General features: G+C 36.1%; 1 protein-coding gene across 1 annotated transcript in view; it reads left to right on the plus strand.

Moving 5' to 3' along the window:
- The window catches only part of ORC5 (origin recognition complex, subunit 5), an 89119-nt gene extending 85868 nt beyond the window's left edge, over positions 1-3251 (plus strand). Inside the window, exon 14 of the mRNA XM_008592212.1 lies at positions 2699-3251. Within this exon, the coding sequence (XP_008590434.1) occupies positions 2699-2744 (46 nt within the window). The 3' untranslated portion in view covers positions 2745-3251. The remainder of the gene's footprint in view (positions 1-2698) is intronic.
- Positions 3252-14934: the final 11683 nt, after the last annotated feature.

Here is a 14934-nt window from a genome sequence, read left to right on the forward strand (position 1 = left end):
TGAACTCAAACATCACAAAAGTAAAAGAAAGTAAAACAGTACCCTATGAGAAAGATGTATTCAGTGTAGAGTACAAGAAACAACAAAATGAAATACAAGGATAAAAGCAAAATTAAGTCCTTAAATATATGCCATATAATTAACTTGTGTTAAAGTGTTCTAAATTCTGATTTCAGTATTACTCCCAGGAAAATTGCCACCGGCACTGTTTCTGTTTATCCTCTTTCTGTCTAGCTGCTTATTTTAGAAAATAATTCATTTGTGTTATGTGGTAGGGAGAATCTCCTAGTATATAAAAGTTATCCAAAATCTTAAAATTGTATTCATATGAATCTCATGTGTATCTGAAGCAATGAAAAGCCAGAGAAAGTTTATGCAAACTACATAAATCTCTTTGTAAGTTAAAACTTTCTTTAAGTGGATTGTTTGTTTCCAAGTCCTTTAAAGTACAATGTTATCTTTGGAAAGTGTGACATAATTTTTGATGTTGCCCTTGTGGTTATTCTATCAAATTCTGCTGTAGTCTTAGAAGAATATATGTGGGGATCAATTGGCAAGTCTCCTGTTGATATATTGGGGGTGGGAGAATGATAGAGAGGTAGTCCTACATCTTCAGCAGTAAATGTTTCTTAAAGGAATGATCTTACATATTCAATTGTTAGTCAATTTAGTGGGGTTTTTTTTAAGTCTAAAAATTTTACTGTACAAGTATGATTTGATTTGCTTGCGTACTTTTCAGTGACAAAGCAGAGAAATGGAATGCAGTGATGCTTTTATAAATGAATACATTTAAATTGCTTAGTGTTTTTAAATTAATCCATTTATTCTATTAATGAAGATTTTATTGCAGAAACTATGGTATAGTAACACAAATAGATTATTGAAAAAATAAAGGAGTACTACCAAAACACATCACAATATTTTCTTGATTTATGCTCTCTTCTAGTACTACTCCATTAGACAAACATTTTTCCATAGATATCGTTGCAATTCTCTGTTCTTCTTTTCTCCCTTAATATTGTAGGTATTTCTTCATATTTATCATTTTGTATGGCTATATAATAGTCCATCAAATAATGCCTTGTAATATTTGGGATCCCCTAGTGTCGGAATTAAAGTTATTTTATCTTAGCTTCTTCTAAACTTTTTGTTTTCATACAAGGCCAGAAAAAGAAAACACACACACACAATAAAACAACATTAAGTCAATTTTACCTTGTTACCTTAGATTTATAACCTTAAGACCCAACGTCATTGTGGGGAAATGTGCCTGGAGAGATGTACAAATCTACTTCTCTTTTTGTCAGTGGTTAAAAGTAGCCTACTATCTCTGTTTCCTTTCTAAGATCCTCCAGAAAAGATCTTTTCAGCCAGTATCATAATTTCTTTAATCATTTGTTAGAGGTACCTTGTTGCTGATAAATTTGTCGGGGTTGGGGTAGGGAATGTCTAGAGTTGAACCAAAAAAACAAAAAAAAAACCCATTAAAATAAAAGAGCTTTATGATTTAATAACCATACCTTTTGTGTCTTTATGCATGAAATAAGTTTTTTTTTTTAGGTAACTATTTTTAGTTATTTTATCACTGCTAATGATAACAGGATTGTTTTGGCAGTGTCTTTATACAATTTGGAATGCTTTAGTATTCTTCAGAGGCACTATTGAAATGAAAGAAGATATTCTTCAGTCCAACATTAGGTACCAGAATAGCCATATATCTCATTTGAGCTATTTTTAAATGTGTTTTCATAAGCAGTATCTATAGTTCTCCATTCCAAAATTTTAAACATTTTTGATATGCCAGTCATTTGCTTAGAAACTTCTTTAGAAAGTGTATTACAAAATGATAGACAAAAACATTAATTGATGATGGTTTAATAAATAAGAGCATGCAATTACTGAATCTTTAAAAGGCTGTTCCCGCATGGATGATTATTTTTGCAGAATTGAATACTTAAGGCTTTAATTTTATACTTATTGCTAGATCATTATATCTAATTATTTTGACCATTTATTCAAATAATAAACCTCCAAGTCTGAATATTTATAGTGAAGAATGAATTTGGCGAAAGAAAAATAATTATATGTCTCTTTCTCTCTGCTCTTTTATTCTGTCTGCCATCAGAGTACAAAAATATACATTCCCATCGTCTATTTGTTGTATCATATTCTTGGATCATACAGATTTAGTTACAATAAACACACAGGTCAACCAGTATTAAAATACTGAAAAGAATGAAAACTATAAATGAGGACAGATGAGTTATGCATTATGTAAGGATAAAAACAGGTGTTTTGGAAGACAAACAATGTTCAGAAGCAAAGAAGATTTAAATACTTTTGCATCTCTAATTACTTTATTCTGGTTATTAGACAAAAAGCAAATAGCCTTCAAATGAAATCTAAACTTTCTGTAGTATAATTGAAATACGGAATGTTGAATAGCTCTAACTTTGTTTCCTTTCCTTAGAAAAGCAAGCTTCGTGCATGGCAAAAACAAAAAAACAACTTTTTAAAGTAACTGTGCAGCTAGTGACATTTTAAAAAAATAATGTCAATCCTATTATAGTGCATATGATAGCACTATCGGATTGTTTAGCATTAGTTGTGAATTATTTTGCATGTGTTTCCCAGAATCATATAAAGCTGAGCAGTCTAGGGGTGAAGATGCTAACATATTATCTGTTTTTGTTTATAGGACGGTGAACTTTGACATAATAAAATACTTGTATGATTTCTTGTGAAAACAAGCTTCAAAGCCATATGGACACTGTGACAATGACTAAGCCAAGCTGTGTTCATCCAACTACTTAGCTGGCCAGAGAGAGGAGTTCTTTGGCTCTATTGGATTTGTCCAAACAGGTGCTGGCCCAGCATGGAATTTGATGAAAATATTCTGATTGGTCTGGTTGGATGTGAGCAGAAGACTATTTACCAGAGACCCTGGAGTATTTGGAAGCAACGTGTTAATTATAAACAGCAGGGTTTGAGCACAATCTGTTCTACTCTTAATGATGTTATCTTAACACTGAAATTGCCTGAAACCCATTTACTTAGGACTACATTTTGCTCTGTGAACTATCCCCTGCGCTTTGAATGTGCCAGCAACCCTTGTTTATATGCCCAGTCTTTTCACTTCCTCTCCACAGGAGCCTGTACAGTTGCTTGCCAAAGCAGATTTTCCTAAGGCCACTGTTTGAAAAGATTACAGTTGCAAAATATAATAAATACAAGTTCTTTTTAAAAGCCAAGCTTGTATATGCTTACCTTTTCATTTCACCCTAATTTTCTCAAAAAGCAAGGTGGTTTGATCAGATGTAGACCAACTAACTTTCCATCTGTAAGCCTACTTGTTAACTACGTTGTGCTTACATAAGGCTTATCTGGTCCCTTTCTTGCAATTAACCACCCAATCTAGCTTTTTATCAACATGATGGTTTTCTTTTCTTTTCTTTTTTTTCCCAATTACTGGCCTGTAAGAGTTCTACAATGAAATTTTTTCCTGTTATATCAGTTGTGAACCTTGGTTTTGATTTTCTTGTCTGTTCATATTTTTGAAGAAGTTTTCTATCAGCACGTGAATGCTTGCAAAGTGTTTTGAGCATATTTTAAAATGCTTAATTACAGGGCCTAGTTTAAATTTCAGTGGCAGTTTATTCCTTTTAAAAAAAGAAATCACACACAGAAAATGATGAGGCTTTGGACAAGCCAGGACCGAGGAAAAGCCATGTGTACTGTGGATTCAGGCTTAGGTTTCCTGCATGTAGAAATCCATATGTCATTATGATAGAAAGCAGTTTGGGGAATTGATTCAAGGAAGAGCAACACCACCAGGGATAGTTTTTAGCCCTTCATATTTTGTTATGCAGATGCATGTCTAATGTGCAGCCTGTCGTGGATAGACAGCACCAATGTGCATTTTGAGGGAAGAACTCTGGGATATCAGAGGAGGAAAGATTATCAAATAGGAAACTGGGGAGAAGGACCATGGCTCCTCCTCACTGCTGGTCACCTGTCTCCTGCCCAGCACATGTCCTATCCACCTCCCACACCATGTTACTAGCCCCGGCTTCCCTACACAATACCTTGCAACTAATTTTCCCTGCCCCTGAGTGGGCCATCAGAACTTTCCTGTTTTGTAATTTACTTTCTAATGGCTTACTAATGGCTCACTAATTTGATTAATTTATTTAAATGAGGACTAACAGAGCTTAATATGGGTATTAGCATTTTAACAAGGGTCATCTGCAAATAGAATTCTGTAATTGGAAGATATAAATCTCCAATTAGAGGAGGGAATCTAATGATGAGCATTATGCTGGCTAGCAGGCCAGATATTTCTAAGAGAGGAAGGACTTAAATTACACTCAGCATCTACTCTACCTAGGACTGAAAGTGATTTAGGTGGTAGAAGAAGAAAGTTACTAAGCTCTAGGTTTTTAGATTATGCATATGTAAATGATGCTACATTCTACAAATATCTTCTTTCAATTACCATGAGCTTCTCCCTCTTCCCTCTTACTTTCAAGTCATCTTCAAATCCCTGGACCAGTCTTCACTGATGAAGCAATTCCTATTCAACAACTCTGGAAGAGATCCTGATCTCATCTCTTTAAGCCTTACAGCCACAGAGGGATCAAGTCTAGATATCAGGGCAGTAGTTAAGACTCTGAGCTCTGGAGTCAAATACCAGCTATACCACTACTGGCTGTGAGACCTTAGGCAAGTAATTTATCTTCTCTGTGCTTCTGTTCTTACCTGTACAGTGGAGAATAAAATTTACCTCATAGAGTTGTATATAGTATTAAATAAATTGGTATATCTAAGGGAATAGTTCTCAACTGGGGGCAATTTTGCTTACCAGGGAATATTTAGCAATTTCTGGAGATATATTTGGTTGTCACAACTGGTTGTGGGGTAGGGGAAGGTAGAAGCCAGGAATGCTGCTAAATATACCAAAATACATTTCCCATAACAGAATTATTTGGTCCAAACCCTGAGGAACTGAGGTTGAGAAACCCTGATCTAAGTAAGGTAACTGGCACAGAGTAAGTGTTCAATGATTGTTAGCTATTGTTACAATTATGAAATACTTATTTGTGGCCAGAAGTGAGGGAATGTGGCAACATTCTAACTGCAAAGAGAAGGGGCACATCATTTTTTTTACTATACTCTTACCTAACCATACCTAGAAAAAATATTTCTTTTTAAAAATTTTGGAGTTACTCAAATAGGCACAGTACCTTGGCTTTTTTGTCTTTAGAACTGAATGGTTATCTACTGTGTTCTAATCCATATGCATATTTTTATTACTTATTTTTCAGGATCCTGTGGGATAGTCAAAAGTGTAGTTGAGAATGATCAAATCAGAGAGCAGATGATTGAGGATTTACATTTTTGCCGTCAAGTTGTGACGGCTGAACAATTAGTGGTATACCTTCAGTGGATTTAGTTAGCCAACAACTGATTGATGTAATTAAGATAGTCTGGAGCATGGAAAACTCAGATAGTAAGAAGCCTACTCAGTCCCTCCACTTTGCTTGTACTGTGCAAAGAAAACTAAAGTAATGGACCAAGTCCAGGAATAATGCATCCCTTATCACATTGACTACTCAGTAAGTCTCAAAAATAATAAATGGAATACAGAAACTGCCCCATGTGTGCAATCAGAGCTGTAATATTGTCCTACATTGCTACTTGACATCTCACACTATCCTGTTTCATAATTGTTTGCCTTTTATGCCTTTAGCCATAAGCAGAGAGACTTGGATTAGAGGTAATTAGAACATAGGTTGATATTATTCAGTTTCGTCTCCTACATTTTGAAAGCTTCATCTACTATAAAGGGTGACTGCTTATCATATATGAATAGTTTGGATAATTTTGCATGTAATTTCAGTCTGCTGACACAATTTGCTTTCAAAACTGCCTAGTAGAGCTCAAAGAAATCTTTCCTATCAAGATATCAACATTTCACTCAAATTTGCCATTAGATGCTCTGAATACACAGTTAAGTGTTCATTTTCCAGCAGTGACACACATTCATGAGACACAGTATGAGAAGTAGAAATTTGGTAGAGCAGAGAAAATTATAATCAATTCATTCATTTAACTGCATGTTGATGCACAGTAATGATGGGAATTTTAAAAAGCATTCAACTGTTTGAGTAAATAGCAGTAGCTTTGGCATGATGGAAAGAGCCTGGGTTTTTGAGGCATTAAAGATTTGCTTGGGGGCTGGCAGATTAGCTCAGTTGGTTATAGTGTGCTGTTACAACACCAAGGTCAAGGCTTCGGGTCCCTTTACTGGCCAGCCACCAAAAAAAAAAAAAAAAAAAAAAAAAAAAAAATTTGCTTGGGTTTTGGATAAAGCATAACCCATTTCATTGATCTTTCAAGGAGCTGAGGGTCTGATTTAATGGAAGTTTCCATAAAAGGATTCAATATTCATTTAACAATTACTAACTACCAGCCATATTCCAGGCATTGTATTAGGTGCAGGGGATACAGCAGTGGACAAATATCTGACCTGGGCTATTAGTGTTGGTAGAGCCATTCCCTGAAATAGGAAATCCAGTGGGAGGAGAAGATCTTGCATTTAGTTTTGGACATGTTGCCTTTGAGGTGCTCGTGAGAAATCCAAGTGGAAATGTGAAGTAGGTGTTGAATCTAGGTTGGAGATCGGAGTTGCTGCAAGTATAAATGTGGGTGTCATTAGGATAGAGGTGGTTATTTAGTGATTTAGAGAGTCTTAGTCCTTAAAGTAGTATCCATGACATGGTGAGGGAGAAACAATCTCAAAGTGAGTTAAAGATAATACAGAGAAGGTGGTCGTTACCATTACTCTTCAAGAACTGTAAGTTAATTGTATTTTTTCAAATAACGATTCTCCACTATTTATGTGACTCCCATTACTTTCATCGTATGAATTGGCGGTGAGACATGGCTCAGAGGTCACGTGGCATCATTTTTGCAGCATTCTGTTTGTTGAGGCGTGATAAAATCCCCCCTATCATTAAAAGGAACGGAATTAGACACATTTCTTGATGAAAGGAGAGTCAAAGGATTTGCAGACATGCTTTAAATCACCACACAACATAATAGGCTGAAAATATTTTTATGGGATGCAGATAGAATACATTATATGTCATCTCAAAAGTTGAATTGGTATGGCAGAGCCTGCTGGTTGCCTATCCCCTACATCCACACCACCCTCAAGTATCTTTTCTCTCTGCTTCCAAAGCTCAGGAACCCTGGCAGTTAGTACATTGGAAGCAATTACAGTAGGAGATGGGATCAGAGAGGTAATGAGGGCCGGGTCATGTGTGGCCTTGCAGGGCATTGAAGGGCCTTGGTTCTTATTCTGTGTGAAGAGCACTGGAGAGTTTTGAGCAGAGGAGTCACATGATCTGGCTTAGGTTTTTAAAAGGATCACTGCTATATTGAGAATAGGCTGTAGGGAGCAGAGCAGGGGAAGCTGGAAGATCAATTAGAAGTCTGTTAAAGTAATGCAAGTGAGAAATAATGGTGGCTCAGATAAGGGTGTTGGCAGTGGAAGTGGTGAGAAGTTGTCAGATTCTGGATATAATTTGAAAGAAACTTCTACAGGACTTGCTAATTAATTGGATGTCAGTTGTGAAAGAAAGAGTCAATCAAGGATGACTGTAGAGTTTTAGACTTGGTCATCTGGAAGGGTGTGGTTGACCCTATCTGAAATGAGTAAGACTGGAGGAGCAATTTGAGGGAAGGGAGTTAGGGTCAGGGGTTCAGGTAAGGGCATAGTTCGTAAGTTGATTTCTATTAGGTATCTGCTATGGTTTGAATGTGTTTCTTGCCAAAATTCACATGTTAAAACTTAGTTGACAGTGTGGTTGTATTAAGAGGTGGGGGCCTTTAGGATGGATTACTGTTCACCCCTTTTTTCCCCTTGCATCTCTTGTGACATGTGAAGACACAGCATTCATCTCTTTAGCTTTTTTGCCCTTTTGCCCTTCCATCCTTCTGTCCTTTCCACCATGTGAGAACACAGCGTTCCTCCCCTCAGGAGGAATCCACCTCCTAAAGGCCCCACCTCTTAATAGTATCATATTGGCAATTAAGATGCAGCAACAAGGTGCCATCTTGGAAGCAGAGAGCAGCCTTTACCAGACACCAAATGTGCTGATGCCTTTGTCTTAGACTTCCCAGGCTCCAGACTGTGAGAAATTAACTTCTGTTATATATAAATTCACCAGTCTCACATGTCTTGTTATAGCAGCACAAGTGGACTAAGACGGTATCTAAGAGGAGATGTCAAGGAGGCAGTTAGATAGACAAGTCTTGAGTACAGGGTAGAAGCCCAGGCTGAGGATACAAACTTGGGAGTTGTCAGCACCTAAATGGAAATATATGAAGGAAAGGTGTATGTAAATGGCCAGCTTCTCTGGGTTAGAAAACTCCACCTGTTCACCGGAAAGGGCTGAGCTTTTGCACAGAAGCACTCAGCCCCTCTAGAAGGTAGACACCCTCCATGGGGAGTTGCTCCTAAACTCTAAGAAACCTTTTATTAGTCTTTTCTATGTAAAGGTGGGATTCATGACACTATTGGAATTTCTTTTTCTTAATACTTAAATTTCAAATACTAAACTACTAAATTTTAATTCCAAAATTTCAAATGGCCCTTGCAGTATTAAGAAAAAGGGAAATGGCAGGAGGAATGGGTGAGTTACACATTTAGATATATCAATTTGTACCATGTCCAGAACAGACAAAAAAACTTCTAAAATACTGCATTCACAAATTAAAAACATGAATTAAATTCCAAAAGAACATTGTTTGAAAGCTGTTCTTATTACTAAATATTTAAATGCTTTCCATTTCTGAAGTATAAAAAAAAAAAAAATGCTGTGTTTCTCCACTGAATACAAAGTTTCCTCTAAATAAATCCAAGTATGGAATATTTCATTATTAGTACCTAACTCTTTTTTTCCTGGAAATATTTGTCTATCTTTTGTTGTTTGTTGTTATGTTTTGTTTTTTCTTTTTGTTTGCCCTAATCATGATAAATCCACCATTGAATCACACTCAGTAGAATAGATGCTTCAAGTTGGCTCCAGATGTTCGATTGATTTGCACTGATTCTCTTAGTGCCCATTGTGGCCAGTGGCACTCAGGAGGCAGAACAGAGTGAAACTGACAGGCCTATGTAATGACTCATAAAAAAAAAGTAGCTAGAAATCTAAGAAATGATAGATGACTTGAGGCAAAGAAAGACAGGACATGACCATATGCTTACCTGGGTCAGATGCTGGGTGTTATACAAGCTGATAAGAAGAATTTAGCTAAAAAATATTTGGTAGATCTGGATAATTACCAGATATTTAGAAATTAGACAATATACTTCTAAATAACCCATTGGTCAAAGAGATCGCCTCAAGGAAATTTTAAAAATACTTTGTACTAAATGAAAATGAAAATACAACATATTAAAGTTTGCAAGAAGCTGCTAAAGCAATGCTTAGTAGGGAATTTCTAGCATTAAACATACGTATTAAGAAAAAAAAGTCTGAACTCAATAACCTAAATTTCTACCTTAAGAAATTAGAGAAAGAAGAGCAAATTAAACCCAAAATAAGTAGAAGGAAGAAAAAAATTTTAGGAGAAATTAATGAAATTAGAACAAAAACAGGAGAGAACACAATGAAACCAAAAGCCAATTCTTCAAAACTATCAAAATTATAGAGTTAATCTAGGAAGCAATAACAGAAAGATCACTGGAAATCCCAAATTGTTTGGACATTAATCAAAACTTAAATGATCTATAGGTCAAAAAGAAATCACAGTGGAAATTAGAAAATATTTTAACCTAACCATAACTAAATATAAAATTCAAGAGATTTGTCTAAAGTAGCACATAGAAAAACATGTATACTTTTAAATGAATGGAATTAAAAAGAAGATTTTAAATCCGTGATCTAAACTTTCATCTCAAGAAGCTAGTAGAAAAACAGTAAATTAAGCCAAGTAAGTAGAATAGAGATAATAAAATAAAAAACAAATGAGAAATAGAGAAAAATCTAAGACTAATGAAGAAAAAAGAGAAGAAACAAATTAATGTCAGAAATGAAAATTGGGACAGCACTCTAGACTCTGTGTATATTAAAGAGATAAAAGCATACCATAAACTGCTCAATGCCAATAAATTTGGCAACTTAGATGAGCTGAACAAACTCCTTAAAAATCACTTTCCAGAACGGGCACAATTACTCCAATATCTGTCAAAGAAATCAATTTAATAAATAATCCTTCCAACAAAGTACATTCCAAAGATGGCTTCACTAACATATTCTACTAAACACTTAAGAAATAATACCAACTTTACACAATAGGGTAAGAAAAAGAAATTATAGGCATAAAGATTAGAAATGAAGAGTAAAGTTGTCTTTATTGGTGTATGCAGAAAATCCAAAAGAATATACAAACAAAATGTTAGAACCAGTATTGTGTTTCCATATAGTAGCGAAAACAATTAGAAAATGAAATTAAAATGTCACTTACAGAAGCATAAAAATGAATATGGGTATCAAAAGATGTATAATACCTCTATGCTGGAAAAAAAAAAAAATCACAAAACATCCCTGAGAGATAATTTAAAAGACCTAAGTAAATGTTCATGGATTGGAAAACTCACTGTTGTTAAGATGTCAATTATCCCCAAAATGACTTATCTTGTCAATGCCATCCTATTCAAAATCCCAATAAGCTGTCTGTGGAAATTGACAAGCTGATTTGAAAATGTGTATGGAAAGTAAAGGATCTAGAATTGACAAAACAATTTTGAAAAAGAAAAACAAAGCTGGAATACTGACATTGGGTAATTCTAAAGCTTACTGTATAAAGCTACAGTAATCAAGATGGTGTAGTACTAATGTAAGGACAGACCTATAGGTTAATGGAATGAAACAGAGTCCCAGTAATCTACACACACACAGCCACCAGACTGATGACAGAGGCACTAATGCATTTCACTGGGGAAAGTGATCTTTCAAGAAAGAACTGGAGCAAATCTTAACTTCTCTGTCACACCACATACAAAAATTAATTCTAGATATGTCATAGACCTAAATTCGAAGGTAAAACAATAAAGATTCTAGGGGAAGAAACCAGAGAAAGTTTATTTACCATAAAGGAAAAGAGTGATAACTTGCACAAAATTAAATTTAGGTATGCCTGTTTATGAAAGTTATCATTAAGGACGTGAAAAAGCAAGCCATAGACTGGTAGATGATTTTTGCATTATGTGTACCTGACAAAGAACTAGTATCTAGAACATATAACACCTATAATTAATAACAAAAAGGCAAACAGCCTAATTTTTAAAATGGCCAAGAACTTTAAGAGACACTGCATACGACTGAATTTCTAAATGGATAATTAGCATATGAAAAGATTACCAACATTATTATTCATCAAGGAAAGGCAAATCAAAACCACAATGAGATAACACTACACACTCTCCAGAACAGTAAAAATTGGAATGCCAAATGGAGTAAGGACACGGAGCAGCTGCAACTCCCATACATTGCTGATGATAATGTGATAAAAGTACTTTAGGAAATTGTTCAGCAGTTTCCTATAAAGATAAGCATTTTGCCTATTTCCAATCCAGCACTTGCAGTCCTGGTTATGCTTAAAAGTTATGGGTGTGTTTGCCCACCAAAAGATGTGTACAAGCATGTTCATAGTGGCTTTATTCATAATAGTCAAAACTGAAAACAACCAAATATTGATAATAGAATGAATTTTAAATATATGATGTGTTCTTATAATAAAAAACTGATACAACAACATTGATAAATCTCGTAGACATTATGTGAGTGAAATGAGCCAGAAACAGGAAAAATGAATCCATGGTCATCCTAATTGTAGTTACCTCAAAGTGTGGGTGGTGGTGGTGGCACTACTGACTGGATGATAAGAGCTTCCTGGAGTGATAGAAATATTCTTTATCTTGATCTGGGCAGTGGTTACACCAGCGTGTATGAAAATTCATTTGAGCTGCACACTTCAGATTTATGCAATGTATGCACTCCACTATATGTGGTTTTTATACCTCAAAAACAAGCAAAAAAACCCCTCAAACCTAGCAATGATTCTGTGTTTTGGACCATGTATAACCTCCCCTGAGACATGAGTATTACTGGCTAAATGGTAAATCCTCCTCTTAAAAACTTTTTTTAATGCAAAACAAAGAAAAGGCAAGGAGGGGGAATGAATGCCCTAGATTTAAATTTCTCACCTAAAAAAAAAAAATCCTTATATATTTTCAAAAGCCCTGTAAAGGAAGGTACTACTCTTCCTTTTTATGAACAAGGAAACGAGCTTGGTGGGGTTGAGGCATTTCCAAGGCCCATCTAAGTGAGATGCAGAGCCAGTATTCAAACCCGAGCCATACTTCACCCCATTATGTTGTGGCTACAGTTTTGGTAAGGCTAGGTTAATCAGTGTATTTTCAGTAATGTATTCTTTAGAAACAACATACATCATAAGTTGAATCCTTGGGAAAGCCTGGGAATCCTAGTTAGTGGGAATGTAGACACCGCAAACATAAATTCAGGGTCTCTTAGTTTACCTTTGCCAAATGCACAGTCAGCATATTTGCATTATACAGTATTTCAAGGAGCCCCAAATGTTTGTGGTAAGGAGCTGGTCTGTTTCCCATTTGAGGCCTTATCCTTAAAGCAGAGAGAGGGAGTACCATCAAGGAAGTGCATGCATGGGGGAGACATGGGCAGTCCTGACAGGTTTGAGCCAGGCCTACATCTTCTTCCCCACTGGAAATGCTCTTGGGACATGGTAAGGGGCTGCAGCTGCAGCTTGTAACCCCACAATCAATCTCAGCTGGTTTTCAGCCTTCAGTAAGTCATGAGTAGCTGGTGAGGAACCCCGTGGGGTTCCGTTGCCATGGGAATCTAACTGTTGTAAATGCTGACAGTGAGAGGAAGAAAATGTGTTGAGCATAACATACTGCCTTAAAACTCTGACTTCTGATGCTGAGACAATGTAATGGGCTTATTAAAAACACAGCAAGGGTTTTAAACTTATTCCTGGAATATCATAGCCTTATGTATAGAGTCACAAACTTAATGAACGAGAATGGTTAGATGTCTATATTCAAATAAAATCAGCTGAAAAAAAGTCTTTCCCAAACTATTTCTTGTAAATTAATACATCTAAAAGTATATGGATTAAAATATTAAGCCCATAAAAAGGCAATTCAGCAGCAACACCGTGAATGGTGAGAGAGTGCTCTAGGAGATTGAAGTTTAGGTTAGGACTTATGTGAGAAATAGGTCTGTAAATAAATGTGCTTAACCAAATAAACAGTGCATTAATGACATTTGATAATTATTCTGGTTGCACATCAGTGTCAGCAGTAGTAAAATTAAATTATAAATGGATAAAAGAGAAGAGAAGAAATAAGTATCAAGGTTGACTACATATCAGAATGTACATATCAGAATTTGTTTTTACAAACAAATAACCATCAACATGAGCATTAAAAAAACAAAAAAAAATAAATGATGGCACCTATCACAGAAAGAGTACTTCTCCACCTGACAGAGTCACTTACTTAAAGGATCATCCAGCTGTGTCCTTGATGAATTCAGGGATGTCATTATAGACAGTATCTTTATGATCATGTTCTACTGAATATTTATTGGTTAAATGAAAGAAGCCCCGAGAAAGTCTAAAGCCAACTGTGTGCTGGGCGAGGCAGAACAGGTAATGATCCTCACCGTCATACAGCAGCAGGGTAGATGTCTAAGAAGGTTACACTTGGGACTGGGAAGTGGAGTTTTGTATGGAGGACATATAATTATTCCAGTTGATTGTGTTCCTTCAGGATTTTCCTCTACCTGTTCTCACATCAGATGAAGAGGTGACAATATTTATGGCTCATTGTTTGGTGAAGGATTTTTGAAATCAGAATGCTTACATACAGTTGTTTATAACCACAAAGCCTAAACAAGTTGTAGAATTAAAGCAAGCAATTTCAGTAGAAAGTAACTATTTTGGAAAAGTGGTAATCTCTCCATCCTTGTTAGGTGACAAGACCAGAAAACTATTTATTTTATCAAATGATTTAGGGCCTCATGATTTATTATTTTGTGTTGTTCAAGATTGCTCTACCTGTGTTTGGTTTGTCCCTCCAACAGTCTGTCGTCTTTAAGATGATAAGTATCTCTAGAGAAATTCTGAGCTAGAGGTAGATTTGGGAGTTATCAGATTATGGGTGGTAACTGAAGCCCTCATCATGGATGAAATTCTGCAGAAAGCAATAAGGAAAAGAAAGGAAAGTCAAGGTAGTAGACACGAGAGAAGTTTGGATCATGGATATCAAAGAAGAGAGTTTCAACTGGAAAGAGTATAAACTCTATCAAATCAAAAAGATTAATCAAGTAGATAAGGACAAAAACATATCTATTGGACTTGACGACTCACTTAAATGACTTTAGTAAGAGCATCCCACTGGAGTTTAAGTTGGGTAGAGGCAGATTGCAATGACTAGAAAGAAGGGCGAATCCCAAATAAGAGAATAGACAGTAAAGTTGGTTTCACATTTCAGAATCTTGGCTCTCAGAGGAAGTAATTGTTGTGGGTTGAACTGTGTTCCCCCAAAAGTCATACACTGAAATCCTAACCTCCAGTACCTTAGAATATGACCTTATTTGAAAATAGAGCCATTAGGGCCGGCCCGGTGGCGCACTGGATAGTGTGCCGCTTGGGAAGCGCAGCTGGCGCTCCCGTCCGAGGGTTCGGATCCCACATACAGACCGGCTCCCGCTCACTGGCTGAGCGAGGCGCGGGAGCAACGCCGAGGTTTGCAGTCCCGTTGCCGGTCCCCGGTCCGGTACGCGGTCAACACTGAGGGTTGCGATCCATTGCCGGACA

The sequence above is a fragment of the Galeopterus variegatus genome, unplaced genomic scaffold (assembly GCF_000696425.1).
Source record: "Galeopterus variegatus unplaced genomic scaffold, G_variegatus-3.0.2 Scaffold153, whole genome shotgun sequence".
Taxonomy (NCBI): domain Eukaryota; kingdom Metazoa; phylum Chordata; class Mammalia; order Dermoptera; family Cynocephalidae; genus Galeopterus; species Galeopterus variegatus.